The sequence below is a fragment of the Chaetodon trifascialis genome, chromosome 9 (genome assembly GCF_039877785.1).
Source record: "Chaetodon trifascialis isolate fChaTrf1 chromosome 9, fChaTrf1.hap1, whole genome shotgun sequence".
Lineage (NCBI taxonomy): Eukaryota > Metazoa > Chordata > Actinopteri > Chaetodontiformes > Chaetodontidae > Chaetodon > Chaetodon trifascialis.
This window is the reverse complement of record NC_092064.1, coordinates 30284895-30311536: the sequence shown is the minus strand read 5'-3', so window position 1 is coordinate 30311536 and position 26642 is coordinate 30284895. Positions and strand designations below refer to the sequence as shown.

At 42.9% G+C, this 26642-nt stretch overlaps 1 protein-coding gene and 2 non-coding genes across 5 annotated transcripts; all 3 read right to left on the bottom strand.

Moving 5' to 3' along the window:
• Window positions 1-2802: 2802 nt before the first annotated feature.
• On the bottom strand, window positions 2803-24691 carry atg16l1 (ATG16 autophagy related 16-like 1 (S. cerevisiae)). Of its 3 annotated transcripts, XM_070969928.1 has the most exons (21): window positions 24507-24691; window positions 22917-23028; window positions 22250-22343; window positions 21972-22077; window positions 20563-20636; window positions 20135-20204; window positions 17910-18091; window positions 17764-17829; window positions 17576-17662; window positions 17153-17212; window positions 17018-17062; window positions 14215-14317; window positions 13290-13395; window positions 12691-12761; window positions 12054-12125; window positions 9929-10049; window positions 9565-9670; window positions 9170-9319; window positions 7911-7958; window positions 4268-4369; window positions 2803-3335 (listed from the first exon to the last, which is right to left on the bottom strand). In XM_070969928.1, exons 2-21 carry the CDS (start codon window positions 23020-23022, stop codon window positions 3242-3244), a joined length of 1863 nt encoding a protein of 620 aa, XP_070826029.1. In that variant the 5' UTR covers window positions 23023-23028; window positions 24507-24691; the 3' UTR covers window positions 2803-3241. The 3 variants fall into 3 exon arrangements, with proteins under 3 accessions (XP_070826029.1, XP_070826030.1, XP_070826031.1); XM_070969929.1 differs by lacking the exon at window positions 17018-17062 and having other exon boundaries at window positions 14215-14320; XM_070969930.1 differs by lacking the exon at window positions 17018-17062.
• Window positions 10774-11051, bottom strand: LOC139336983 (small Cajal body-specific RNA 6). Its single transcript, XR_011602513.1, has one exon. It is a non-coding gene; the product is annotated as a small Cajal body-specific RNA 6 (non-coding RNA).
• LOC139336982 (small Cajal body-specific RNA 6) lies at window positions 13501-13777 on the bottom strand. The gene has a single exon (XR_011602512.1). It is a non-coding gene; the product is annotated as a small Cajal body-specific RNA 6 (non-coding RNA).
• Window positions 24692-26642: the final 1951 nt, after the last annotated feature.

The window sequence follows — 26642 nt, the reverse complement described above, 5'->3', positions numbered from 1 at the left end:
ACGTGATGATTTACACTGTATTTTATTGCACCTACCTGTAATGAACCTCTTATGTCCACGTTGGGGGGTGGTGGTTGGGGTTGCTGGGGCTGATCCGCCTGGGGAGGCTGGATGGAGAGTGCACTAAAAATCTTTCGTCCTAACCCACCCACCAAACCCTTCCTATATCTCCAGTATCTGGACGCCATCTTTGGCCTCTGGGGGGGGGGCACAGAGCAAGAATTTCTTCTGTTTTTTAACACACTCAATAGACACCACCCCAAAATAAACTAAGACAAAACTTACAGCCCAACACAGTAGAGTTTTTAAATACCAGGGTTTTCTTCCTCAGCTCCAGCTACCAGGAAAAGTTACTGGCCACCAAGGTTTTCTTTAAGGACACAGACCGCCACGCTCTCCTCCACAAGTCCAGTTATCATCCCGGGCACACGTACAGAGGTCTGATAAAATCCCAGCTGGTCCGCTTCCACAGAATATGCACCTTCGCGGAGCACGTGGAGGAGGCCACCAGCACCCTCTTCAGTGCGTTGAGGCTTCGAGGTTACTTGAGGCGCTTCCTCCGCAGCATCAAGGTGGAGGTCAGCGGCGCTTTTAGCAATAATAAAAATGATAACAACACTACTGTAGGAGCAGGGATGTGTTTTCTCACCTTGTCACTGTGTGTGGGTGTGTCTTTGTGGAGATGGGGCTGGGTGCGAGTGTCACTGGGACAGAGTGATTGCTTGATTGACATCACCTGCACTTACCTGGGGATCAGTTCGTTTGTTACGCAGTGAGGGTGAGGCATGATGCCTATATTTCTCTTGACCGCAAAAGCCATTTACCATCTTAAAGTCCAGTCATGCAATTACATCTGCATATCATGTAAGGTCGAAAGTTTGATTTTACTGAAAGGGTCAATTAACACCCTTCAACTGTAGCAATGGCTTCAGGTTTCCTTGGACTAAGTGTGTCAGACAGATCCCTGCCTTCTCACTGTCAGTAACTAATTAAAAGATGATAGTCACAACTACAACTCAGTCCTCCAACTCCCTCGTCCCCCAGTGAGGACTTACTCGGAGAGCACATTCAAACCTATAGGATCACTCCAGGGGAATTTCCAGGGGACAGGGGACACCTGTGAGTCATTGGGGGGTGCAACATGATCTCCGCCTACCAAAAGAACAAAAACTTAAAAGATATCCTGATGCATACAAACCTGAATAGAAACACCGGGAAGGAGGCGCTTCGAGGCTCAGAAATTGCATTTGTCCATCTCCCCCACGTTTTTAGCCCCCATTCCAAAATGGGTTTTAATTTGTGGCACACCTTGAAACCTATGACCAGAAATATCATTTATGCTAATAGATGCAGGGTATGTATGTGGGTGGGTGAGACGGGCAACCAATTAATTTTACGAATCAAACAGCATATTTTTAAGATGAACAGTGGGAACGGCACAAATACCGTATACACCCATTTTAAACTCCATGGCCCCCACGACCTTCAGAGTATAGGCCTGGAGAGTAACCAAAGGTGGTCCACGGCACAGTGACGGGCAGCGGCAAGAATGTGTGTGTGTGTGTGTGTGTGTGTGTGTGTGTGTGTGTGTGTGTGTGTGTGTGTGTGTGTGTGTGTGTGTGTGGGTTAGGGTGTGTGTTATTATGCGCGTCTTATTACTGTGTCTATTTCTTTAATCAATCCAGTATTTTATGATTTTATTTACAATCTATTAAATTGTTTATATTTATACTTTTCTAACACTAAACAGTCATTTTAACACCCTTTTCTGAAACTTCTGGGGATAAAACATATTAAAAAAAATTAGGCAAACTAGGATCCTAGAGGAAAATGGTTTTAATTCTGTTACATTACATCCTTCCTGCCCTACCTGTGCCATGGACTACTCTCAAAACTAAGATGACAGTCCCACCCAGTATTTTATTGGCTTATCTTATTCTTTTATTGATTGATTGATTTGATTTGCTCTTCAAAATCCTGTTCTTCTGATCATTTTTGAACTCTCTCAAGAGGATTTTTCCTTGAACAATTGGTCACTGTTGAATTTGATTTTTGGTCCTTTGTAGCTTCAATCTTCGGTTTCTTTCTACCACAAATATTGACCCTGTTACAACAGGTAACTTCTCCCATGTGCACAATTTCCTGTTTCTTTCTCATATCAGAAAGCTCTGGCATAACAAAAAATGACTTGTCATTTGCAGTGACCATCCTGAAACAACATTTATCATGTTGTTGCAATGACAATAATGCGGCAGCCATTCCAGATTGCGTGAGTAGTCAGATTTCATGTCTGTTAAGAGGCTGGAAGGTGTTCAGCTTCAAAGACCACTCGAAATGACATTCCTCTTTCATCAGATCTGTCCCTGCATGTGGAAAGACACCACATCACCCGTGGAGAACACAAATGATCCAGTTAAAGCACAATGAAGAGCGATGCATCGTTGATCACAACAGGAAACTCCACCATGGCGTCATCATCGATGTGAAACGGCAAAGTATAACAAGGAATACTTGTACCACAGTGGCACAAACAAGTTCTTTTGGCCCCTGGAGTACATCAGTCGGTACCATGATGACCAGATACTTTGTCTAATGCCACAACCACAAGCTCTGAGCACGAGATCCAGACACACAAAAGGAACTAAACATTCAGACACATAACCTCGAGTAAACACAAACACCTTTGCTCGTTTTCACATGTAGAACAACAATTTGGATTTGTCCTAAAACAAAAACGGGTTCCTTCTACAAATCTGCTGAAAAATCAGCATCCAAACAGTATTAGACAGAAATATCAGCAGATCTTTTTCGGACTTTATTCTGGTTGTGCACACACAGACACACATTAGTGGAGTGGTGTTTTCATTCATCTTTCAGATGCATACTCTTCACTGTTCTACACTTTACTTACTCTTGAATCCTTTCAGTTCCAGCTGGATGAACTTTTAACTTTGTGACGGCAGTTTGTTTTTCTGGAACATTATTAGCTTCTGAATGCACCCAAAAAAGATAAAACGTAAACATGAGATCGAAACTGTTTTTATGTCCATCGTGTTGTCGTGAAGGCAGAACAAGGAGCTGCTGGATACATGCCTGATTCAGTCTATCAGCTGATCAGTTCAAAAAAAGAGGAGCTCCACCATCGTCCAAAACACAAACTCGTCCAGTGAACGGTCCTCCTAAGTGTCTGACTCCACCCTGTTGCAGTTCACATCATCAGGCTTTCACACCCTTCAGCCAATCACATGTCAGACCACAGGATGGCCTTGCTGCCTTTCTCCACACTAGCGACGTATGCCCCTGAAGGCGACCAGGACACCGAGTTGATGGCAGAGCTGCAGACACAAACAGCAAAAAGTCAAAGTGGAAATATGCTCTTCTAGGTTCAGCCAACAAATCACCAAAGTCAGAAATGAATCAAAGAACATGTTCCAGGTCTCAGCGGCTCTGTGGACTCTTTTTACTGTAGTACATTTCTAACTGTGTGTTCACATCATAAAACACTTGGAAGAAAAGCTGTAGGCGCTCAGTCTCCACCAAAACGATGAGCTGAAGGGCCGCTTTCAACTCTTAAACTGAGAGCGAGGGCAGAATAAAGAGGATTTTCTGGTTGATGACAATTTCTCTTTTATTTTTTACAATCTGTGCAAATGTACATATCCAGAGTTGTTTTTCTATTCTGTACCCTGTCTACCTTTGTTATTTTGCCCTCTTTATGCCACTGTGCTTGCCCTTTGTAATACTTGCTGGCTGTAACAACAATTCCCTGGTGTGGGATCAAGTTTTATCCAAGTCTTATCTACAAGTGATTCCAAGAAGTCGTGATCCATTGACCACATGAACATAAAATGGTCAGAAACAGGTGCCCGACACTTGTGCTGCGACATCACAAGTAACTTTTCTTTCACTCTAAAAGGTGTGTTAGCCTTGAAGCCATGTTGGGGGTGAGCCAGTCTGTCACCTGCAGCTTGTTTGTGGCTGTTTGTACAAGCCTATTTAAAAAAAACGGACAAAAAAGGATGATTTCCTAATCCTTTTACAGACAACAACAGATAGGTACAGACAAAATACAGACAACCAATTTAATGTTTGACCTAACCTACCTTTATTTTTGTAAATATATACTGATTCTGAATTGATTGGTTTGCATTTGCAGCACTAACTGTTCAGCTTCAGGCTATGAATTATCAGTCAGTAATTAGTTTAGGTTGGTGATTTTTCATTCTGTAAATGCTTGTGTGAAGCTTCTGGGATCACTGGTTCTTACTTGTGGTTTCGGTCCAGAGTTCGGTCCACTTTCCCAGTCAGGACGTTCCAGACGTACAGAGCTCCATCAGCGGATCCTCCGGCCACATAGCTTCCATCAGGACTGAACACAACATGTCAACATGTCACATCAAGGCTGCACTCAGAAAATACTGATTTTATTCATAAGAACTCACTGATGCAACTGGCTGTTGACAGAATCTCAGCTCTTACTCCATGTTTACGTTTGCTTTGCTGAGTTCGGTATAAAGTTTAGCTCGTGTCATTCACCACCATGAAAACCACTTTCCTCTTGTTAATAATATTGTTCTCATTCACTAATTCTCATCACTTTTACTTTGCTTTTCTTTTGATCATTTTAAATAGATACGATGTGTAGTAACTGGCCACCTGTCAAATGTCGACACAAACAGGGGGAAGCATATAACCAGAGTAACTGCTGACTGGAGCTCAGAGCACCGGGGGATTGTTGGTGTTTACACCAAGAGCAACAAAACCGGACTCAGCAACCTTCCAGTGAGATCAGGACTTAACACAGCCCGAAACTAAAGGAGGCCATTGTGACGACAAGGAAAACAGTACTGAGATGATCCACAACGGACTCTGACTGGGTTTGATGAAGACAGGGCAGCCCGGGATAGGAATGCCGTGAACCAGGAGAGCAGCCAGAGGAAGCTTGGTCATCGTCAGTGTGGAAAAGCAGCGTCCAGATCCGGCATATTTTCACACCCAACCCTATTTTATGAGGTTCCTTTGTCTATTCATTTGAATTAAACTGCTAGGAGTGCTTGTGAAACAGCATTGCAAAATACTACACATCTCCCAACTCACGGGTCGGCAACCCGCGTCTCTGTGGAATACTTAGGTGATCTTGTGATGATAAAAACGTTTTTTTAATATTTTCTCGATCAAAATATACATCACATCCTACATGCGTCAGCGGTTGCGCCTGCCAGGTGACTGATTTTGAAAATTCGAGCTTGGTGGCTTGCTGGCTTACCTGTACGCTTGACATGTGCCGAGAAATTGCAAACAAAAAATCTAATGTTGAAAGACTTTTCCAGAACAAGCACAGCATTTGCTGAAAAGCAGCCAGCTGGAGATGAATGAAAAAGAGCAGATTCAGAACTGCTGCAGACAGCTGATCAGAGCAAACACACTTTTAAGAAGTGGATAAAATCTACAAACTCAACTACTGCTGCTACTGTTGGGGCAGCTCAGGAGATAGTCAGGCGCGGGAAGCCATTCACAGACGGAGATTATATGACAGAATCGTTATTAAAGTACAGCATCTATTTTCCAACTCCAAAAACAAAAGTGAAATTGTTCAGAAAATTAGAAATATGGCTTCCTGCAAAGACTGTCAGGGATGGGACCATAAAAATTGCAGCAAACAGCACCAGTCAACAAATTAGGGACATTAATTCGGCTCCAGCGGACTCAATCACCCGTAATGAGTCAAAAGATGGAAACAAAATTGAGCAAATAGCGTCGTTATGCAGATATGCAAACTCTGCTGGGTCACAGGAAGAAATCATTGCGCTGATACCACTGCAGGGCCAAACACAGGGGGGACTGTTTAAACACCAAAGACATAAACGCCACCAACATGGTGTCAGTGGCTACTGATGGGACACCAGGTACGACAGGAGCTCACACCTGGGTTTGTGACTTTACTTCAGAAGTCACTGGAAAGACAGCTGCTGACATTTCACTGCATTCAGCATCAAGAAGCCCTGTGTGCTCAAACTTGCTGCAAGTCTGGAGCAGGTGAAAAATATCCTGGAAAGCAAAGGACTCACCCATCCTGAACTGGAACAGCCAGATCGGCTGGAAAAATCTGCACTTCATGGTGGATAAAACAGCGCACAAAGCATGCTGAACAAGTCTTCAGGGGAAAAGAAGCACAGCCATTCAGATGCTGGAGAAGGTTTTAGCTTTGAGCACAAGATGACAGTGTTTGCCAGAGATGTACAGAGAGGTGCGCTCTCACTTGCCCTCTTTTAGAGACTTTAAAGAAGCACATCATCATACAAATTCTGCATATTCACAGCATGCAATCATCACAATGCAAACTGCATTTGGGGAAAGATTCTGTGAGTTCAGAGAGGACGAAAACACATTATCCTACCCTGTCACTCACCTGAACATCGATCCAGCCCTGTGGAGCATTGCTGCATTTCCAGCCATAAGTCAAACCAATCTTGCAATTGAACGGGCCAACATGGCTGATGAAGACATATGGGTATCTAAGTTCAAAAGCCTGACAGCTGATCTCCAAGATGCTGCTTGTCAGAAGGCCATCCTTTCTCAGAGGCACTAATGCAGTGATACTGAAAACCTCCCCAAACCCAAAAAACTTGTGTTTGAAACATGGAATGCCCTTCCCGACATTTATATGAACATCTTTGGATCCACATACTTATCCGAGCAGGGTTTTTTTTTTTTTTTTTTTCCCCAGAATGAACTACATAAAACGTAAACATCACTTGCGCCTCATGGACGACATCTTACAATCCTGTGTGAAGATCAGAGTCACGTCTTACAGCCCTGATATATATAAGCTCTGCAGTGATGTTCAGGAATGGAAATCACATTAATAAAGTGAGACAGCTGTCATTTATTAGCCTATTATTTTGCAAATATATATTAATATATTGGACCCTGAAGTGATGTAGCTGTGTTTTCTGTTCAGGCTCGATAGCTGACTGCTGTACGTGACTGAGAACAAAAGCGGATGACGGTGATGGTCCACTGAAATGGACTTAAGGCTTGATTAAAAAGAAACTTGCCTTTTTATACGTTTGTTCTTTTTAAACTGAATACCTGCGATATGTTTTATTCTTTTTCAAATGGGCTGCTTTTATAAACATTTTAAACACCATCTCTGGCCATTATCATCCACATTGCTCCTTTAAACTGTTGTCAATGATACAACACTTCCTGCAAATGTTTCATATTAAAAGCAGTGAAGCTCGCTGTACTGCTGAAGGCTGAAATGCAGTTAAAAGCTCCTAAAAAACAAGTATGTGAACTTTGATTCTCTGAACTCGTAGTTCACATGTTTAGAAGTTGTGTTTAACAGGCAAACACAAAAGTAAAGATTTTATCATTTCGATTTTCTGAAACAAGAAATTTAGAAATTAATTCACAAATGAAAGTAAGTGCTAGTCATTTTTTGATATCATTTTTGCTACTATGACAGGTATATTTTTAGTACAGGGCAGAATCACTCCCTTTCATGGAGGGCTTTTACTGTGAAACATCTGCAGGAAGCACTAACTGACAGATGTTGACAGCAGTTTCACAATAATTAAAGAACAGCAAAGGGGAAGTGATGAGAATTACTCCCTGAAATTGGTACAGCTGTTCTGGTTTTTGCCCCTTTATTTGAAACTGGGTCATTATTAATAAATTAATACTGTACCATATTTATAAAGACTTTTTTAGTAAACAGTTCCAAAAAAACACTTCAAAGAACATCAACTACAAAACCTGGGAGCTATGAAACCCCAGCAGGGCATGGGCTGCTGTGCCAGGCAGTGTGTTTAAACATGTTCAACACTAAACTGCTGACAGCCACAATCACATGCTTCAAGTTTATTTTGGGAAAATGAAATTGTGAGAAACTGTGTTGAACTCACCTGAAGGTGACTCTGGTCCAGTCAGCTCCACACTTGAAGCCCTGAGCACTGAAAACACACACAGATTTATTACATATGAGGACAACAGCAGGATGGTTATTTATGAAGCGCCATGCGAGGAAAATGATTCTGGTTAAGAATTTTTACATCTTCCAGAGAGAATTGATGAGGATCTGCTCAACTTGTGGCTCACATGACCTCTGGATCATAAACTAGTCCCTGCCTGGACTCAAGGATGCATTAATGAGAAATAACCAGATAAGTGGACCAGCACCAGCCTCAAACTCTGAGGTCGGGGAAGGAAGTTTACAGCCTGCAATCACCTATTTCTGACCATCACTGTGTGTTTTGACACCAAAATAATCCTGACAAAAGACTTCAGGTTCAAAGACAATTCCTTCATGCAAGGCTGAAGAAAGGTTTTGTAATATTATGCAATCACTTGAGTCACACACCTAACACTACTCTGTAAATGACATGGTTGAACATTTCAACAGTGCCATGTCATCTGCTTTAAATGACATTGTTCCACTAAAGGTTAAAGAGGTGGACAGACAGAATCTCCTCATGGTTAAACAACAGCAGTATTAATGAGAGGAAGAGAATTTGTCAAGCAGACGAAAGAAAATGGAGGAAAACTGTTGTTCACAGTTCACTGTAATATATACAAAGAAGCCATGACGGTCTATAAAAAAGCAGTGCATCTGGCAGAAAGGATTACGTTTCCATGATCATTGCAGAGAATGCTGGGAACTCTACAATTGTATTCTCCACCATTGACCAACCGCTCAGTGCTGCCCACACCTGTCCACACCTGTCCACACCTGTCCACACCTGTCCACACCTGTCCACACCTGTCCACAGTTCTCTGCATCAAACTGTGAAGAAACTGCATCGTTCTTTAATAACAAAATAAGATGAACACCTCTATGTGCACTCTCCGCTATGTGACCACAAAAAACGTGAAAGGCCTCTCTGGAGTCAGTGTTTGTTTGGTTTGTTTGTTTTTGGCTACTGTAGAAACACGGTGGACTCATTGGAAGGAGACCTGCTCCCTCTGACGATATAAAGAGCTCATTCTGAGGTAATGAAAACACAACTCTTCTTTTGATGCCATTACACACAAACAAGAACACTACCAGCCACATTCAACCAGCTCAATGCATTTTCTCTTTGAAGGTTTGTTCCCTTTTGACATGTGACATGTTGAAACATGGAGGATTCCTTGCTCAGTCTGGCAGGTCTGACAATGAATTCACCTGAACGTTTGTCTGACGGCGTTGGTGCGCAGGTCGATGATCTTCACCAGATCGTCTCTGGAGCAGGTGAGTAGCTCGGTGCGGTCGTGGTTCAGGTCCAGAGACGTCACTCTGCCCAGCAGCTCCAGCTCCCGGACTATACTCTCCGCTCTGACACACACCACACAGATCACATGCAGATTACACACATCACATGCATGTATGCACGCACATGCATAACAAATACATAATGAATCACACATAACACAATGTAAATGTTAACTGCAATGAGCTGCATTCCTGTTCTGCATCACATGAAACAAACTGTTTCATCATCATCTCATCAACAACCACTGGACAACGAGTCCTCAACATTAATGAACAACGTTACAAATTGAGTCAGTGCGACTTCTTACCTGATATCCCAGAATCGAACTTTCTTATCAAAGTGTCCGCTCATGACGCACTGCTCCGTGCACACAATGTCATTACAACTGGAACCAGCAAACACGGTCTTCATACCTGGGCAGGTAAGACAGCAGGTGATGCACAGCCAAAAGGTTGACAGGTGGGAAATCAATGAGGTACAAAAGTACTTCCTCGTAACAACAAGACAACCTCAGTTACTTTAATGTTTGTGCTGCCGTCAGTGACTGAAACTATGAATATTAAAGGCGTAATACACAAAGTACAGCACAGAACACAAGCAGCTACTCTATCAGACCTGTACACCTGGTCCCAGGGTCCAGGGAAACCTGTAAAAACTGTCCAATCACATACAGACTTTGCTGCGGAGGTCCCACAGTTTGAGCGTTCGATCATAGCTCCCAGAGACGATCCGAGCGTTGTCCAATAGGAAGCGAGCTGACAGCACCTTCCCACTGTGACCTGTCAAGGTGTGCTGGAAGACACGCACGCCACACACACACACACACACACACACACACACACACACACACACACACACACACACACACACACACACACACACACACACACACACACACACACACACACACACACACACACATTACATAAAACTAAATTCATTTCCTGCAGACTTACTCTAAGCCCAGTCTTCACCCAAAGAGAGGGCTTAGGCAAGTTCCCAGAGTAATTTAAAGAATTACTCTGGGAACTTGCGTTTTGTCCACATGAGGAAGGCGAGTCCCCACAATGTGAGTAATATAGTTACTTTGACAAAATATGTGAGACAGGAGAGGCCACAAAATAAAACTGTTACAAATCAGCAATGCTTAACTGTTACCAGCAGGGGGCATGAATGTGCAAGTTACATTCTTCAAATGAACATTTACATTCCACTTCGTGAAATGACTCAACAATCTATGCCAAGACAAGGAAGTTATTTTCATGAGTAACAAACGGAATGATGTTAAGTGGGAAAACAATCACTAATTATAGAAAATTCAGATAAACAACAACAATATGGGGCAGCCAATTACGAGGTCCGTGGTTCGATTCCTGGCCTCGGCAGTCCACATGCCGAAGTCTCCTTGGGCAAAATACTGAACCCGAAAACTCGCTTTGGAAAAAAGCATCTGCTAAATGACTAATTATAATTGTAATAGTAATATTTCTGTTGAGAAAGTCATTCGTGTCTTTATGGTCTCAGTAGAAGAGTGAGATCAGCACTCAGGCCCCGCCTCCTCGGCCTGATACTCCGTGATGATTGGTTCTGTTGGATGTTAAGCATCATCCCAATGAGTCTGTAGGATCTCTGTACAGACTCACAACGTGATGTGACATCCTGTCTGTCAGCAGCTCCTGTGACCACCAGTGCATTACTAGAGCATGATGGGAGCACAAATCAGGGGCTGCTGGGAGTTAACATGGCCGAGCGGGGGGATCTGAGGTTCAGACCTTTTACATCACATCACTGACCAGAAGACTGACGATCAGTGAACCAACAACAGACTTGTTAACACAACCCTGATTGGTCTTTGCTGTCTGCTCCCTGATTGTCTCGCTAATATCTAATTTCATAGAAAGAGAAACATGTTTAAGAAGGGAATTCATCTATAAGCGTTTCTAGATAAAAAAGACTCTGAAATGTCCAAACCCAAGAACAATTATGTACCTACCTGTACTTTTCTTGAAATGAAAGTGGTTAAAATGGAGCTGTCATTCAAACTTATGGCAAACGGCCACTGGCTATGATTTCAGTTCTGGTACCGTGTGGTTGTTTCTCTGAAAAGGGCAATTTTTCACTCTTTTGTCATTTTTAAACCAAATTATTGTTATTATTTTTAATTAATTAAAGAAAATAATGAGTCAATTAGTCACTCATGAAAATAATCAGTAGTTACAGCTCGACTTTAAATTGTGCGTGACTTTAAACCACTTAAACATGAAATCCCTTAAAGATAGGGATGTAACGATATAACGAATCTCGCGGCGTCGCAATAGAAAAATGGGTCAATGCTGAGGTGAACTGTGACGCTTCTACTGTGATGTTACATGGTTATTTACTTTCTCTCTTTGTCGAAAACTGCATTGTTTTTGTTAAAACAGCAGAGGGCACACAAAACTCCCATCATCCTTTGGGTGCAAGCCAAGCGCTGCTAGAAATAATTTCTTTCCTTTTGGATATCACAATAAATATCAAATGGCAGACTTTTTAATCAAGGTATTATCGTACCGTGAGTTCTGGCATCATAACATCCCTACTTAAAGATTTGTCATTATTCTTCTGACTTTTAAACGCGTTGCGTCGTGGTTTGTGAGCAGAACTTCTTCAGTCTGGAAGACATTTTATTCTAAGAACAACAACTTCTTTCTAAAATGAAACACAGGTACTCTGGTCTATATTTTTCCACTTCCAGTCTACCTGGACAGCTGAGGTCCAGTGTGTGGTGATGATGGAGTGAGAGCTGTATAGACTCACCCTCAGTCTGTAGTCGTCTACAGTCCAGATCCGACTGGCAAAGTCATTGGAGGCAGCCAGCAGGTACGAGCCCTGAACACAAGAAAGAACATATTAAATCAACATGTTAGAACCACTTGATCATTAATTTTAGGTATGAAGATAAAATTCAGGAAAAACATCTTTAACATAGATTCAGAGTTTAACAGTTAAAAAACTCAGAACATGGTAAGATCAGATTTCAGTGACAGTGCTAGCAACTACAACTGAAACGATAAATTAGGGCTGAGCGATACGGCTGAAAACTGTATCACGATATAAGTGTTTTATATCAGTCGATATCTATAATTATTGATATTTTTTATGACCTATTTAAAATAAGGACCAGAATAAAAATACATTGAATTTAAACAAACAAGTATGTGATGTCAACTTTTTGTTAACTGAAGACTCATCCACTTCTCAACAGGGAGAGACCACATAAATACAAATGCGCCATGTTCACATCAGAGCGGAGACGATGAGTCGAAGTTCACCTGTCATCATCTATTTCCACTGTGAGCGACCACGATTCTCAGTACAATATTACACTAAGCCTAACCCACCACAATATTACAACCCCTAAACTGAATAATAAAACAGGAACAAATAGACTTACAGCGCTGTCGAACTCAATGCTGGTGATTCCAGCATTACTGCCGGTCAAAGCTCCTTTAGGCTCACAGCGACCTACACACACACACACACACACACACACACACACACACACACACACACACACACACACACACACACACACACACACACACACACACACACACACACACACACACACACACACACACACACACACACACACACACACACACACACACACACACACACACACACACACACACACACACACACACACACACACAGAACATTTAAAGTAATGAACCAGTTAAATTTACTCTCGTCTTTCATGCCTGCAGCCTTCTGCTGTGCACACGCTCACATGTTCATGTTCAGTTGGAAAACAGATCATCAGTTCACAAAACACAGAAATCAACATTCCCCAGGAGAGTCTGTCTGAGCCCGGGTCTCTCTGAGCCCCCACCTTGATGACTGAAACCAGGTTTTGTGCCTTATATGACATTTAAAAAATCAGTATAGCGGCCTGGAAATCACATCGGAAAGTGTGTGTGCACACTGTGAAGTATAAGGACTTTCTTTAAGGTGTGTTAGTTCTGCTTCCTGTTCTCATCGTGAACTTACCTGCGACGACCTCCCACAGCTTCACTCTGCGGTCCATCCCCCCTGTTGCTAGGAGACGAGAACCGGGGCTGAACCTCACTGCATTCACCTCGCCATCATGGGCATCCTGCGCGCGCACACACACACACACGCACGCACGCACGCACGCACACACAGAGAGTTAGACTCTGAGCCAATCAAAACCTCCGACCGAGCACACTGTTTTTCTGTTGGTCTCAGCTTGAAAACTTGAGATCAGCTCCCTCCTCGTCCTCAGCCTGACGCTCCATGCTGATTGGTCCTGTTGGATGTCCATCATCATCACACTGAGCCTGTGGGATCTCAGCATAGACTCATACTGCGATGTCACATCCTGTCTGTCAGCAGCTCCTGGGACCATCACTGCACCACTGGAGCGTGATGGGAATACAGAGCAAGGGCTGCTGGGAGCCAGGGGGCAGCAGGAGAGGATTGTGGGTAATCAGACCTTTTACTACTCATCACTGACCAATGAGGTTACACCCAGACAACAACCGTTAACATTTTGTATCAAATCGACCGAGTGCTGTGTGAGACCAGGAGAGATGCATTATGGGAACACCTGGTCATTTCTGAGGTCATCGATCAGCTGGGCAGACCCACACAGCATCTTCGCTGTGAATCCTTCTCTTCAGCAGTCCTGCAGATACTGCGTCTTAAAAAAAGTCTGCTTTTCTAAACAAGTCAAACAGTCGAATCTTCACCGATTCTGAAAATACTGCAGTTTAGTTTCTCCTCCTAGTCGAAGGAGGTCTGACCGTTTCATGTTCTGTGGTTCAGAATGTTCTATTACACATGAAAAAAGTGAGTGAAATGAGTCGCATAGTGTTTCCCAGTTGAAATTCAAACTGGTCTCCCACTCAAACCATTACGTGTGGGCCGCGGCTGAAGGATCTGAGATACTTACAAACACGTGCAGCGCTGTTGAGGGGACTCGAACCTCTGCACACACTCCTGAAGGGGCTTCTGTGTTTTCAGGTGAAGAGCTGAAAGAGTTGGCAGTTCGACGCCTGCTGAGGAAGAGCAGCACCGTCACAAACGGTCAAACAACACGATCAGTTTTATGCACGTCCGCTTATTTATCCATAAATCATTTCTCCAATATATCTGAGCGAGGGTGTGCGTGATGACAGAGTGTTGGTACTGAAAACGATGCCTTTCAGGAATCAACGTGTTTTACTGGAAAACAAATGAAAATGTGGTTTAATGAACTCTGATTCGATGGACACGTGATCGGAGAGGTGAGCTCTAACAATCACCAGGACAAGGTCTTTCCACTCAGGTGGTAAATTAAGATGATGAACTACCAACAGGAGTATCACACGTCTACATAACAGACAGCTCGGACCCCAGCTAACAGCTTCAGCGTTTCAGAGTGCATCAGTTCATGTGAAACCACATGAGAGGACAAAGACCTGGACTCAGGCTGTTCATGCTGTGGACTGTCTGCTCTGTGAAACTTTGCAGCAGAATAAAACAGTCGCATGTTTGACTGCAGTCCAGCTCTGTCTTCTCTCAATGTACAGTTAGAATTTATTAATCAAACAGATCAATGAAGAGCCTGATATTAACTGTAGTCATGTGAGAGGGAGATGCAACAACAGCCAAAAATGGATGTCCATCCTGGATGTCGTTTAACACGCCAGCGTTGCCTCTGACAGTGTGCGTTTAATACCAGCTGTGACTGATGGAAGCGTCTGCAGTCGTCTGACGTTCTGCACAGATTGAATCAACATAGCAAATTTAAACAAATTTACAATGTTAAAATAAGCTGTTCATAATCAAATCGACGCCATCTCGCCCTGAGGATTACTCAGAACTGCAAACACGACTTGAATTTAAAGAGTTCATTTGAAACTTGAGATCAAATTAACAGCAGCTGTAAATCTTGGTCTCACCTCCAGTGTTTAACCTGGTGACTGCAGCAAAGTACAGGTGTACTCAAACACACCGTGACATCGTGGCTACAGGTGCATCTCCTCTAACTACAAACACTCAAAGCCAGGATCACTGGTGGCTGTGATTGGCTGTGACGTGACCATAACGTTAAAGCGGACCAGAGAAACACTGCTGTCCACACTGCTAACTTACTCTTAACTGTTAGTTCAGACGGTGTAGGACTCTTACATTTCAAATGATCTAATACAAACTCAGATCAACGAGAATCACATTCAGTTCCTGCTGCTACGTTTTTATATTGCAGGTGACGAGAACACCAGAATCAACTGAGGACAAACTCTGCAGCTGTGACAGGATCAACAGGATCACATCATGTGGTCAAAGCGGTCAAAACAGGGCAAAAGAATCCACAAAGCTGCCACTGTGACACAGGAACAAAAACACTACTTGACATGATGCCTCTGAAACTGATTATAGATTTAGTATTGATATTATTGCCAAGAATAATCACTTCACTACAAACTTCACCGTGCGTTCACATTGACAGCAGAACGATCAGCGAGTCAACAGGCGTATTCACAGCGAGATGATGAGGCTCCACCTCTGCTGACAGCCAATCACAACACAGCTTCCCTGAGAAACGTTTCATGCCAGGAAGTTCTTTAAAACTGGTTCTGGTTTATTTTCATCTCTAAATCAAGATCTAAGACCCGTGAAGTGTGACAGGTCCAGAAACACAAGAAGCAGTTCCAGTCTGACCCCCATATGAAGTGGTTTAGATCAGTGGTTCTCAACTGGTCTGGCTTTGGAACCCACCATCACCCCTTAATATCAAGCCCAGACACGAATAGATGGTACTCCACTACATTAAAAAAATCCCCTGTAAAATGAAAGCTCAGGATTTCTTTCTTAGGATCTTTTGTTTGCTCAGGCAACGGCCCGCAACCCAAAAGTGCGTCGCAACTCACCAGTTGAGGAACGCTGGTTTAGATAATCTTGATAACAAACGTGTGTGATCATCTGACTGCTTGTATTTCTTCTTCTTGGTGATGTCGCCATGCTCACAGATCTCAGGTTTTCACTTAGTGACTAAAACGTTGTTATTATTGATATAAATGATTAATTAATGTCTAAAACAAATCAGATCAAGAGTCGACAGCCACGCTAGCAGCTCTGTGAGGCTGGACGTAGACACAGCAGTGCTTTGAGCTACATGCCAACATCAACATGCTAACATGCTGATGGTTAGCAGGTATAACATTTACAACATTCACAATGTTAGCATGCTAATATTAGCTTCTTTACAGTAAACAGTTGTGCATGTATGTGGTCCAAGATATTGTGCACATTACAATGTTGACCTGATGATGGCGCTAGATAAGAAGTCAGAGGATCACCAACGTGATCACGATTCACCGGAGGGGGACATGAGACGATTATTCTCTTTGCGATTTGAAATGGTGGTCAAACAAAACAAGACATTTGAAGATGTCAACAAGGACTCAGCAAAGTCGTGGTTGGCATTTGTCACTATTTTCGGATATTTCATAGACAATTAACTGAATAAATATTTGGCAGATTAACGGATGATAATCCTCAATTGATTGAACCAGTTTTCATCAGGATCATATCTGGACTGACCGATATCATCATCATCATCATCATCGTTGTCATCGTCGTCCCTACACTCATGCTGCCGGTGGGAATCGTGAGATTTTCCAGACATTCTATAAAAACAGTCTAACTTCAGTCTGCGAACAGCCAATCACAGAGCTGACAATGTGAACAGGCGAACACACACAGTCCTTCACCTGGAGTGCGGTGGGACGAGTCCAGGCTGAACACACTCAGACACGCTGCAGACAGACAGGTAGACAGACCAGTGGTCAATCACAACATGGGCAGGCCAGACCCCCAGAGACCCCCACCCTCTTACAGCTACATACCCAAATATGTTGGAGATGGAGTCCAGCAGACCACCCGGAGGAGGCTGGGAAATTTTCTTACTGAAAAACAGAAAAACAAATTTGGTCAGAAAATGATGAGAGTCCTCATTGACGTCTTCGTGTGCCTTGTTTTGTTCAACAGCGGAAAGATACCGAATTTACCATCGTATAAGAATAACAGATCCTCACAGCAGATAACCAGGAACCAGACAATTATTTGCTTTTGCACTTGAAAAATGATTTAAGGGGTTGTTTGTCAAAATCCTTGCAGATGAATTGTCTGTTGATGAACTCATTTTAATACGTAAACTGTTGGTGTTTACGGATTGTAGATGAAGTGCTGTTAAGAAATCCAGAGCTGGTTTAGTGTCCAGTGTCTTCCAGTTCACCAGGAAGCTGAAACAGGGCGGACAATGATCTCACCTGGGAGTTCTGCTGAGTGGTCTGTTCGGGGAGGTCTCTCCGCCCCCCTTCCCTCCATCTTCAGCCAGAACCTCGATGTCGTCGTCCCTGAGGACACAAACACTGAGTCAGTCCCTACATTCGCTGCTCTGTGATGTTCATGAAGGTGCTTTTCAACAGAAAAAGTCAGAGATATAAAGTCTGCTGACGGGTCGACGGGCAGAGGCTCTTTGGCAGCGTCGGCCAGTTCCTTCTGCAGTTTGGCCTGCCGGCGTCTGAAAGACAAACAACACAGTCGGAGAATTAACCATCAGTGCGCCACGGTCCTCCTCTCTTCTCCAGGTGTCTCATTTACCTGCTGTCCTTCTCGTTCTCAGCGTTGAGCTTGTTGGCCTCCTGAGCCTTCTCAGCCATCCAGCGGGACACCAGCTCCTGGTTGTCCTCAGTGGTCTTCCTCAGTTTCTCCTCCAGAGCAGAGAAGGTGATCTGCAGGGCGTCATACTCGTCCTTCAGGGTCTGGTTCGCCCTCTCCAGGTCCTGCAGGAGCACAGCGAGCCATCGCTGTCACGGTGATGCTTTATGTTACCTGGTTTGATGCATCCAATCACATCATCCTTTTCACGGGCCAACTGTCTGACCAATCACAGGTTCAGTATGTGTTATTGTTAGCAGGGTTAGGGTTAGGGCTGGCCGATATGGCTGAAAACTCTATTGCGATATAAGTGTTTCATATCGGTCGATATCGATAATTATTGATATTTTTTATGACCTGTTTAAAATAAGGACCAGGAGAAAAATACATTCAATTTAAACATTTTTATTTTAAATTGAACCTTCCTCTGATTATAATCAGCTATCAAGGCAGAAAGGAAATGTCAACACAACCATGGAAAACACTCAAATAATAAATGTAAAAAAAAAAGTGTAAAAATGTAAACAGAGAAACCTGAGAACTTTTTTTCTGCAGGTTTAGTGCAGAAAGTTCACGAGCTGATTCACCTTCTGCTGAATAAAATGTTTTCAGATATGTGCAGTGTTTTAGAAACACAGCAGAAACTGAGGTGGACTTGACATCAGTAACATACAAACAAACAAACAAACATGACAGACAGCACAGTAACACTGACTGAACTATAAAACCAGCCTAGACATAAGAACAACTTCAGTCGCTCTTCTTCCTCTGAACATACATGAACTGTTCAGTTATATTTTTATTATAAGAGCTGTTTGTAAGCTGGCTTCTCCTCAGTGCTCAGTGAAGCGTGTCTTTAGCTGTATGAGATGCCGCTGCCTCCGTTACGTCTTCGTGCCTTTTAGATGATTTGTCATCAGGCACTGAAGCAGATACCTCTGCATGGCGGTCAGCTGCTTGTCGGTGCTGCTGCGGTTGGCGGACGTTGGCGAATACGGCTGCGCTCCAAAGAGTGAGCGCGGCTAAGCTGGTTCAATAAGTTTGTGGTGTTACTGGTCTTGGTGGGGACGACAGTCTTGCATAAGTTACAGACCACATTGGTCTGACGACGGTCCGACTTATAAAATCCAAAAAACTCCAAACTGAGCTGACTTTCCCTGTTTTATCGACGATTTCTTCGCTCGCTGCAGCGCTCACTTTCTGTTTCTCATCTCACTCCTCGCGAAGCATCAAACACGAGACAATGAGATGGCGAAACCGAACTTGATACTCTTACATGATTGGCTGTTAGCGTGTCTCTCTCACTGATCAGTGATTACTCCCTACGTTGCTCAGTTACCTGAGAGCGAGTGCCTTTGTTCATGCAACCAACCTCGCTTCACAACTTCACGTTTCTGCCGACGAAGAAAAAAAATTATCGAATGTTTTATCGAACACATTTTTTAATTGATATTGATGATGTGTCTATCGCGAGACATATCGCTATCATTTTTATCGTCCAGCCATATACCGCGGTAACAGGGTGTTTTCTAACCCTAACCTGGTGATGTCAAATCCTGTCTGTCAGCAGCTCCTGGGACCATCACTGCACCACTGGAGCATGATGGGAATACAGAGCAGGGGCTGCTGGGAGCCAGAGGGCAGCAGGAAAGGATTGTGGGTAATTAGACCTTTTACTACTCATCACTGACCTTCATCACGTCTCCAAAGGCTGTGCTGACTAAAGCATGCGATTAACACGGGGGCGGTACAGCGCTAATAAACAACCTGTTGTTTTCACCCATCAGTTTAACGTCCCGCAGTGTGAAGATGGTTCAGCCTCAGGGGGGCGATAAACTTCAGATGACCAACACGATTCTTTACTGTCACATACAATCACAGCCAGTGCAACGTGAGAGTTGTTCTCTGCATTTGAACCACCCCTGAGCAGCAGTGGGGACCAGTGCCAGTTCACACGGCTTTAAGACGACACAGATTTCACAGAGTGAAAAGCTTTGATGTGTCTTAAATTCTGAATTTCTGAACCAGATGTTAGTTATAGCTTCATTAGGTGGTTCCTTTCCTGTTCATTTTAAATACTAAAATGATTTTCTGTTCTCAAAGATTTACACGGACCAGGACACCTGACCCCATCAGGGCCAGGTGATGTGTCTCAGCTGGTCTCCTACCTGCAGGCAATTCCTCAGGTCTCGACAGTCTCCCTCTAGGTTGGCAATCTGCTGCTGGTACTCCAACATCCTGAAAACACAATTTAGACAACTTCCGTTCCATTCCTGTGTTTGGCCACCTGCAGCAGGCAAAGTAGCCTCCTCTCTCACACACACTGCAACATGTTTCTGTGACCAGGTATTTATCACGTTGTGGGGACAAAAATCTGTTTACAGTCACATTGTGGGGACTGACCTGCCTTATGGGGACAAAATGCAGGTCCCCTTAATGTAAATCATTCAATTTTAGGGTGAAGATTCAGGATAGGGTCACGGGTTAGGTTAGGTACAGGGTTAGAAATAGGCAGATAATGCAAGTCTGTGTGTGTGTGTGTGTGTGTGTGTGTGTGTGTGTGTGTGTGTGTGTGTGTGTGTTTCTAGACACTGACTTGGCCTCATTACTCTGGATCTCTTTGTCTTTCTGTTGAATCTGGTTGTTCAGTTCGATCACACTCTGGGCCAGCTGCAAGACAAACACAAACAAATGTTCGGCATGAACACGTTTCCAGAACTTTCCAGGACCATGAATTAACATTTCTCTTCACCACCTTTCCCTAAGACAGAAAATATGAAGACAAGAAGGCAAAGTTGACAGGATAACGGAGGTCAGACGACAAAGCAGTTGTGGGGTTGATGTCCCGCAGGGACGAAACAGCAATGAGGAGGAGTCGTCCGCCCTGGAACCTTTCACTGAATGTCTCCAAGACCAAGGAGGTCATTGTGGATTACAGGTGGGTGGGAAACACCCCCTGTCACCATCAACAGCACAGTGGAGAAGAGGATGGACAGTTTCAAATACCTGGAAGTTACATTGCCTTAGCCACACCACCACTGTTGTTACAAAAGGTCCAACAGCATCTGTTCAGCCTCGGGCACCACAACGACCTTTTGGCCTGAAGCCCAACATCCTCAAGGACTTCTACTGTGGCACCACAGCGAGTCTTCTGACAGGCTGCTTCGCCACCTGGTACAGTCACTGCACCAGCATGGACCGCAAGGCCTTAAGGAGGGTGGTGTGGGAGACACAGCATCAAACAGTGTGAACTGGCCGGCCTGCAGGGAGCTGGACCCCCAGCGGTGCCTCATGAAGTCCCTGAGAGTCATAAGAACGCATCACAGCCACAAAACAGCCTGATGTCCTGATTGCCCTCTGCCTGGCAGGAGATACAGGATTCACAAATCCACAACAGCAGCCTGAGGAACAGGCTTATTCCCCAGGCCATAAAACTACTGAATCAATCAACCAATCAATCAATCAATCAACCAACCAATCAATCAACCAATCAATCAATCAATCACACAGACTCTATCATCTGTGCAATATTTGAATGCATTTTACTGCCTTTTCTTCACACATCTGTTGTTTTGTGTTTGCATTCGTTTCTTTGTTATTTCATTGTTGTTCTTCTGTCTTTGAGAACTTTTCTACTGTTGTTCTTTGGTCATGGCGCCTCCCAGGTGCAGTATTTCACATGACCGTACTTGCACGTGTAACCAAAATCATAATAAAAAAAATCTAAATTTAAATATTTTCATTTGTATTCAAAGAAGAAATAAATGTTTTATTCATAAAAGTCAAACAATGACAGAAAGCCAGTAGGGACAACATCGCGTCCAAAGTTCTTTCATTTCTGAATGTGCTGCTAACTTTCCTCCATTTTATCGAGGTTCCTTCTTGGACTCATTTTGACTGACGGGTGAACTCACCTGCAACTTTCCGTGCAGGAACTAAACTGCGCTTTATCAGGACAGGCGTTGATGATGACAAAATTTCCTGTGTGTAGTTAAGGTAACTGACCTCTCCTCGTTTCTTGTGTAGCTCCGTCAGCTCCTCCTGGTGTTTGATTCTCATCTGAGCCATTTCCTGCTGCAGGGCGTCACTGCGACTTGAGTCTGCACCTGAGCTGAAACACAAGACCAGGACACGTCAGCCGGACCACGTCAAAGGACATGTCACATGTCAGGGTAGGCGTTATGAGGCACACCAAATCACACCTTCAGCTATTATATACAGAGTGGTGTTTAGAATCATTTGTCCAGCTGTAAACCATCTGACACCTGCTGATGTGGACTCACCTGGCCTCATGTCCTCTCTGGACATCATACTTGTCAGTCTGATATCTCTCTGACAGAACAGCCTGCAGGTCTGACTTCTCCAGCAGACGGTTATCTGAAACACAAAGACAGAGTCCATTAATCTGTCTGCACCAACACCAGTGTTCAGTTTCAACTTTTCAAAATTCAGTCAAAACATTCAGACTCATAATTTCAATTTTATTCTTTGAAATCCAAATTTTAAGATCAGTTTTTACATCAGGTAAGTCAAATATTCCTTTCTGACCTAAGACTTCCAGGAACTAAAAGTCCTCTTTGTGCTTCGACAAATAATTTTTAAAAAGTCAAATTTCACTTGTTTCCTCACACAGATGTTTGTTATCAACTTTCAATAGACAACATAAGAAAATGTCCATCCCTCACCATGATACTACATGCTACAGTCCATCACAATGAACCACTCTGTGTGGTGTGTGTTAGCATTAGCTCTGCTACTAGCTGCTGTTTGTGGCATGAAGTAAAAAAACTGCCAGGATGTGTCTCATCTACACATTTCCCAGTACTCTGACTGGTTTCCAGTATTCCTCTCTAAACACTGAAAACATCTGTTTAAAAAAATCATGATGCTGTGGTGATAAGTTTTCTATCTGCTGCACAAACAGACAGTATGTGTCTGTGATGGACTCACACTGGTGGACAATCTCCTCAAAAGCCTGTCTCTGCACTCGGTCTCTGAGCTTTAGCTGCTCTGAGACGTGTCTCTTCCACGTGCACTGCACCCGCCGCTCGGCCATGACCACCTGACACACACACACACACACGCACGCACGCACGCATGCACGCACGCACGCACACACACGCACACACACACACACACACACGCACACGCATGCACACGCACACAGGCAGGCAAAGAAAAACATGATCAGATGTGAGTTCCTCCAATGTGGAAATAACAACAAACAATTAATTAATTAATTAATTAAAAGCCTCCTGAAGGAGGCGTAATCACAGGACTGCTGGATTAGACTGGTTTAGTTTCATCTGGGTGACCCTACTGCACAGCCAACTATTTGGCTGATGTGAATTTATTATTATTGTTGTTGTTTTCAGGCGACTAATTTATCAGCCCAACATTTCCAGGCAGTCTTTGCTAGACAGGAGCAAACAGACTCCGTGATGAGTTGAAATCTGACATGATGGTGTTCCAGTGAGGTAGAAAAATAACCTGAGCTGCAGTGTAGTCTGATTACTGCTCAACAATGTTGGTCACTTCAAGTAAATAGAAAATATGTACTAATCTCACATTGCTTCAGACAGGGTTTCCCCCTGAAAAACATTATTTTCTGGAAAGAAGATCAATTACGATCAGTCATTTCACACGCTTTTATCCGAAGCAATGTACATATGAACTCACATACAGATGGTGCTGCATCATGGGCAGTTTTGGGGTTCGGTATCTTGCCCAAGGATACTTTGGCATGAGGGCTGCTGAGGCCAGGGATCGAACCACTGACCTCCTGAGAGGTGGACGACCTCTCTACCTCCTGAGCCACAGCTGCCATTATCAGAGGGAGGGGGTCACATGGCAGATGTATAGATTTCTATCTCACTGGAGCAGTTTGTCATTTATTGTATCTCAACTGTCTACAAGTACAGGTAGAGAGAAGCAGCTGAAGAGTTTCTTACTAGAGACAGAAAAATACTTGATATGGATACTGGATATTTGGATGATGCCTGTAAAATCACTAAAATTGTCCTGATTGTTTCAATGTGTAAATATAAAAGTAGAACTGTTGATGATTATACGTATTTCGAGGTCACTTAACTCAGGTGACCCACAGCTCACGTGCAAAACTGATGGCGTGGAGCTTCAATATGACCAGCGGCAGCTCAGAGAAACATTTAAACTCTTCTCAGACAGAAGCTGACATGCGAAGTAAAGAAATGGTGGACATGTTTAGCAGCCTCTAGCCTCACGCTGTTAGCATGTGTTGCTAAACGGAACCACAACATAAACAGGAAGACGCACAGGCTAACAGGCTAACCAGAAACAGTCATATAAAATTTGAGTCCGTCAGAATTACACCAGTTAGAATGCGAACAACACGCCGGAGCCTTCGCGTCGATGTTACGGTTCCTCTGCGGAGTTTTCCAAGTGTTTCAGACTGCGGGTCTCGGTACAGAAACACCCGTGACTCGACATGTTACGCTGCTAATTTAGCCGTTAGCTGCAGACCTTCGAAGCGCCTTGAACTGGATAAAAATCATAACTTACAGCATCTAATTGCGTCCCAGACTGTGGCTCGTTCCTATAACGACTCGCCGTTAACCTCGGTGATGCTGTTTCAGGGATTTCGGTGTTAAACGCTCCAGTTTCTCTTGTTAACCGACATCAGCTTCTTCAGCTGCCTCGCTCCAACTCAGCTCCATTTTTGGCTCCGACACACACACTTCCGGAATGGTCGCAGGAAAATGACGTCGTGTTTAAGTAAGAGCCAGTGATTTATTTTCTTTTAAGTCAAATCTATTTATGAATATTTCCCGACAGCACAAGAGTGCCACCGTTGCAAAAATACATGTGACTTTGAAGATTGAGAAAAGTATTTTGAGGTGGTTTTTGTTTGTTTGTTTGTTTGTTTTTTTGGGGGGGAGGGGGGTTCGTTTGTTGTTGTTGTTTTTTGCAGGAGTGTAAATTTCATGCTGATACCACAGTGAGTCAGCAGGGGGCAGTCGTGGGTTGACATGACATTGAAGATGAGACCAGAGACACTGGGGAAATTTCCCTGAAGACAACTTTTCTCTTTCAAATTCTTCTGTATCCTCCACCAATTAATCAACAACTATCTTCTCAACATAAACCTGTAAATTTCCTGACGAAAATCTTTTTGATGTGGTCATTCATGTAATTTACATATATAGTATATTTGTCCATGCCTGTCCTCCACCGATATCCAAAACTTGTATATCATACAAATTTCAATGTACTGAGACGTCATTTCATGTAGGACCAAAGAATTTCAACAGATTGACACATACCACAATGACCATATCGTTTAGCCTAATTGTTGATCCATGAGGTATAGATAAAATGTTGTTAGATATTTGTCCATCCAGTTGGTTGGTGACTTTAGATCCAGAACATTCTCTCTGAGGTTAGAAAAAGAAGAAGAAGAAGAAGAAGATGAAGAAGCAGAAGAAGAAGAAGAAAAGAAAAGAAAAGAAAAGAAAAGAAAAGAAAAGAAAAGAAAAGAAAAGAAAAGAAAAGAAAAGAAAGACAAAAAAGATATATTCATTAAATGTTATTTGTCAAATACTTTAATTACATGTGTGTATGAAACAGCCTCATTTTCAAATAATGTACCAGTCGAAATGAAAAAAGCACGTGATGCTTCAGTGTCTCCGTGGGTTGCATGGTTGTAATTCACAGTGATTTTCATTATTTCATTATAACAATAATCAGATTTCAATCACGTCAAATACAAATTTGTTGGATATATATGTGGATAATGGACAAAATACACTGAAATACACCTATGTAAACTTATATATGTTACATATTAACATATATAGTTTTTCATATATTTGTGGAACAACAGTGAGACAATGAGCTGAGCTGTTCTGTCAGTTCTGTTCAATAAAAAACTTGTTCTGTATTGAAGTTTTAATGAAGTCTGAATGTGTGTGAATCATTATTGAAGCTTTCTCGATACATATTATTCATTAACATGGACGTGATTATGAACTGGTCTGGGGTCACGTCCAGGTTTGGGTCTGATCTTCTCTCTTTGCAGGTTGTTGTTCCACAGGAAGTACTGCAAAGCTCCCGATACACCTCCTGAACGATCAATGACAGTTTCGAAGTTCAGCTTCATCTGTCACAAACATTTTAAATATGAACATTTCTACAAGTAAATGCTAAGTGCTAATCAAAGTTTTATTGAGAAAACTGAATCTGCAGATAAACTTTTCAATAATTATCTTCACATTTCCCTTCAGTTCATATCAAAAGTTTTATCTTTACGAATGTCTCACATTTCTTCAAAGAAAATTCCGAACTTTTCTCACAATAAAGACATTTGTAATCAGAACTTTGCGTCATAAAATTATGAGAAAACTAATGCTTATGAGCTATGTTCATTACAAATAATATTTAATTAATTTCAATTTTTGTTTGTTTGTTTGTTTGTTTTTTCAAGGAGAAGTGTCAGTGTGGAAATATAATTTCCATTCAGAAACAAATGATTTATGTTAAAATCACATTAATCACACATCCAACACTTGAAATCCACTGAAGGATCATGACAAAAGATTTCTGGATTGAATTGTTGGTTTCTTTGTAGATAAAAGAGCTTGGTCTGTACCAGCTCTATATGGAAAGTGTCCTGAGACAACTTCTGTTGTGATTTGGCGC

Coding starts and splice junctions, on each gene's coding strand:
- atg16l1 (XM_070969928.1), bottom strand. CDS start 23,022: ATGGCCGAGCGGCGGGTGCAGTGCACGTGGAAGAGACACGTCTCAGAG. Junction 17,663..17,763: donor GAGCCTCTGCCCGTCGACCC/GTCAGCAGACTT, acceptor TTGTGTCCTCAG/GGACGACGACATCGAGGTTC. Junction 13,396..14,214: donor CAACAGCGCTGCACGTGTTT/GTAAGTATCTCA, acceptor GTGCGCGCGCAG/GATGCCCATGATGGCGAGGT.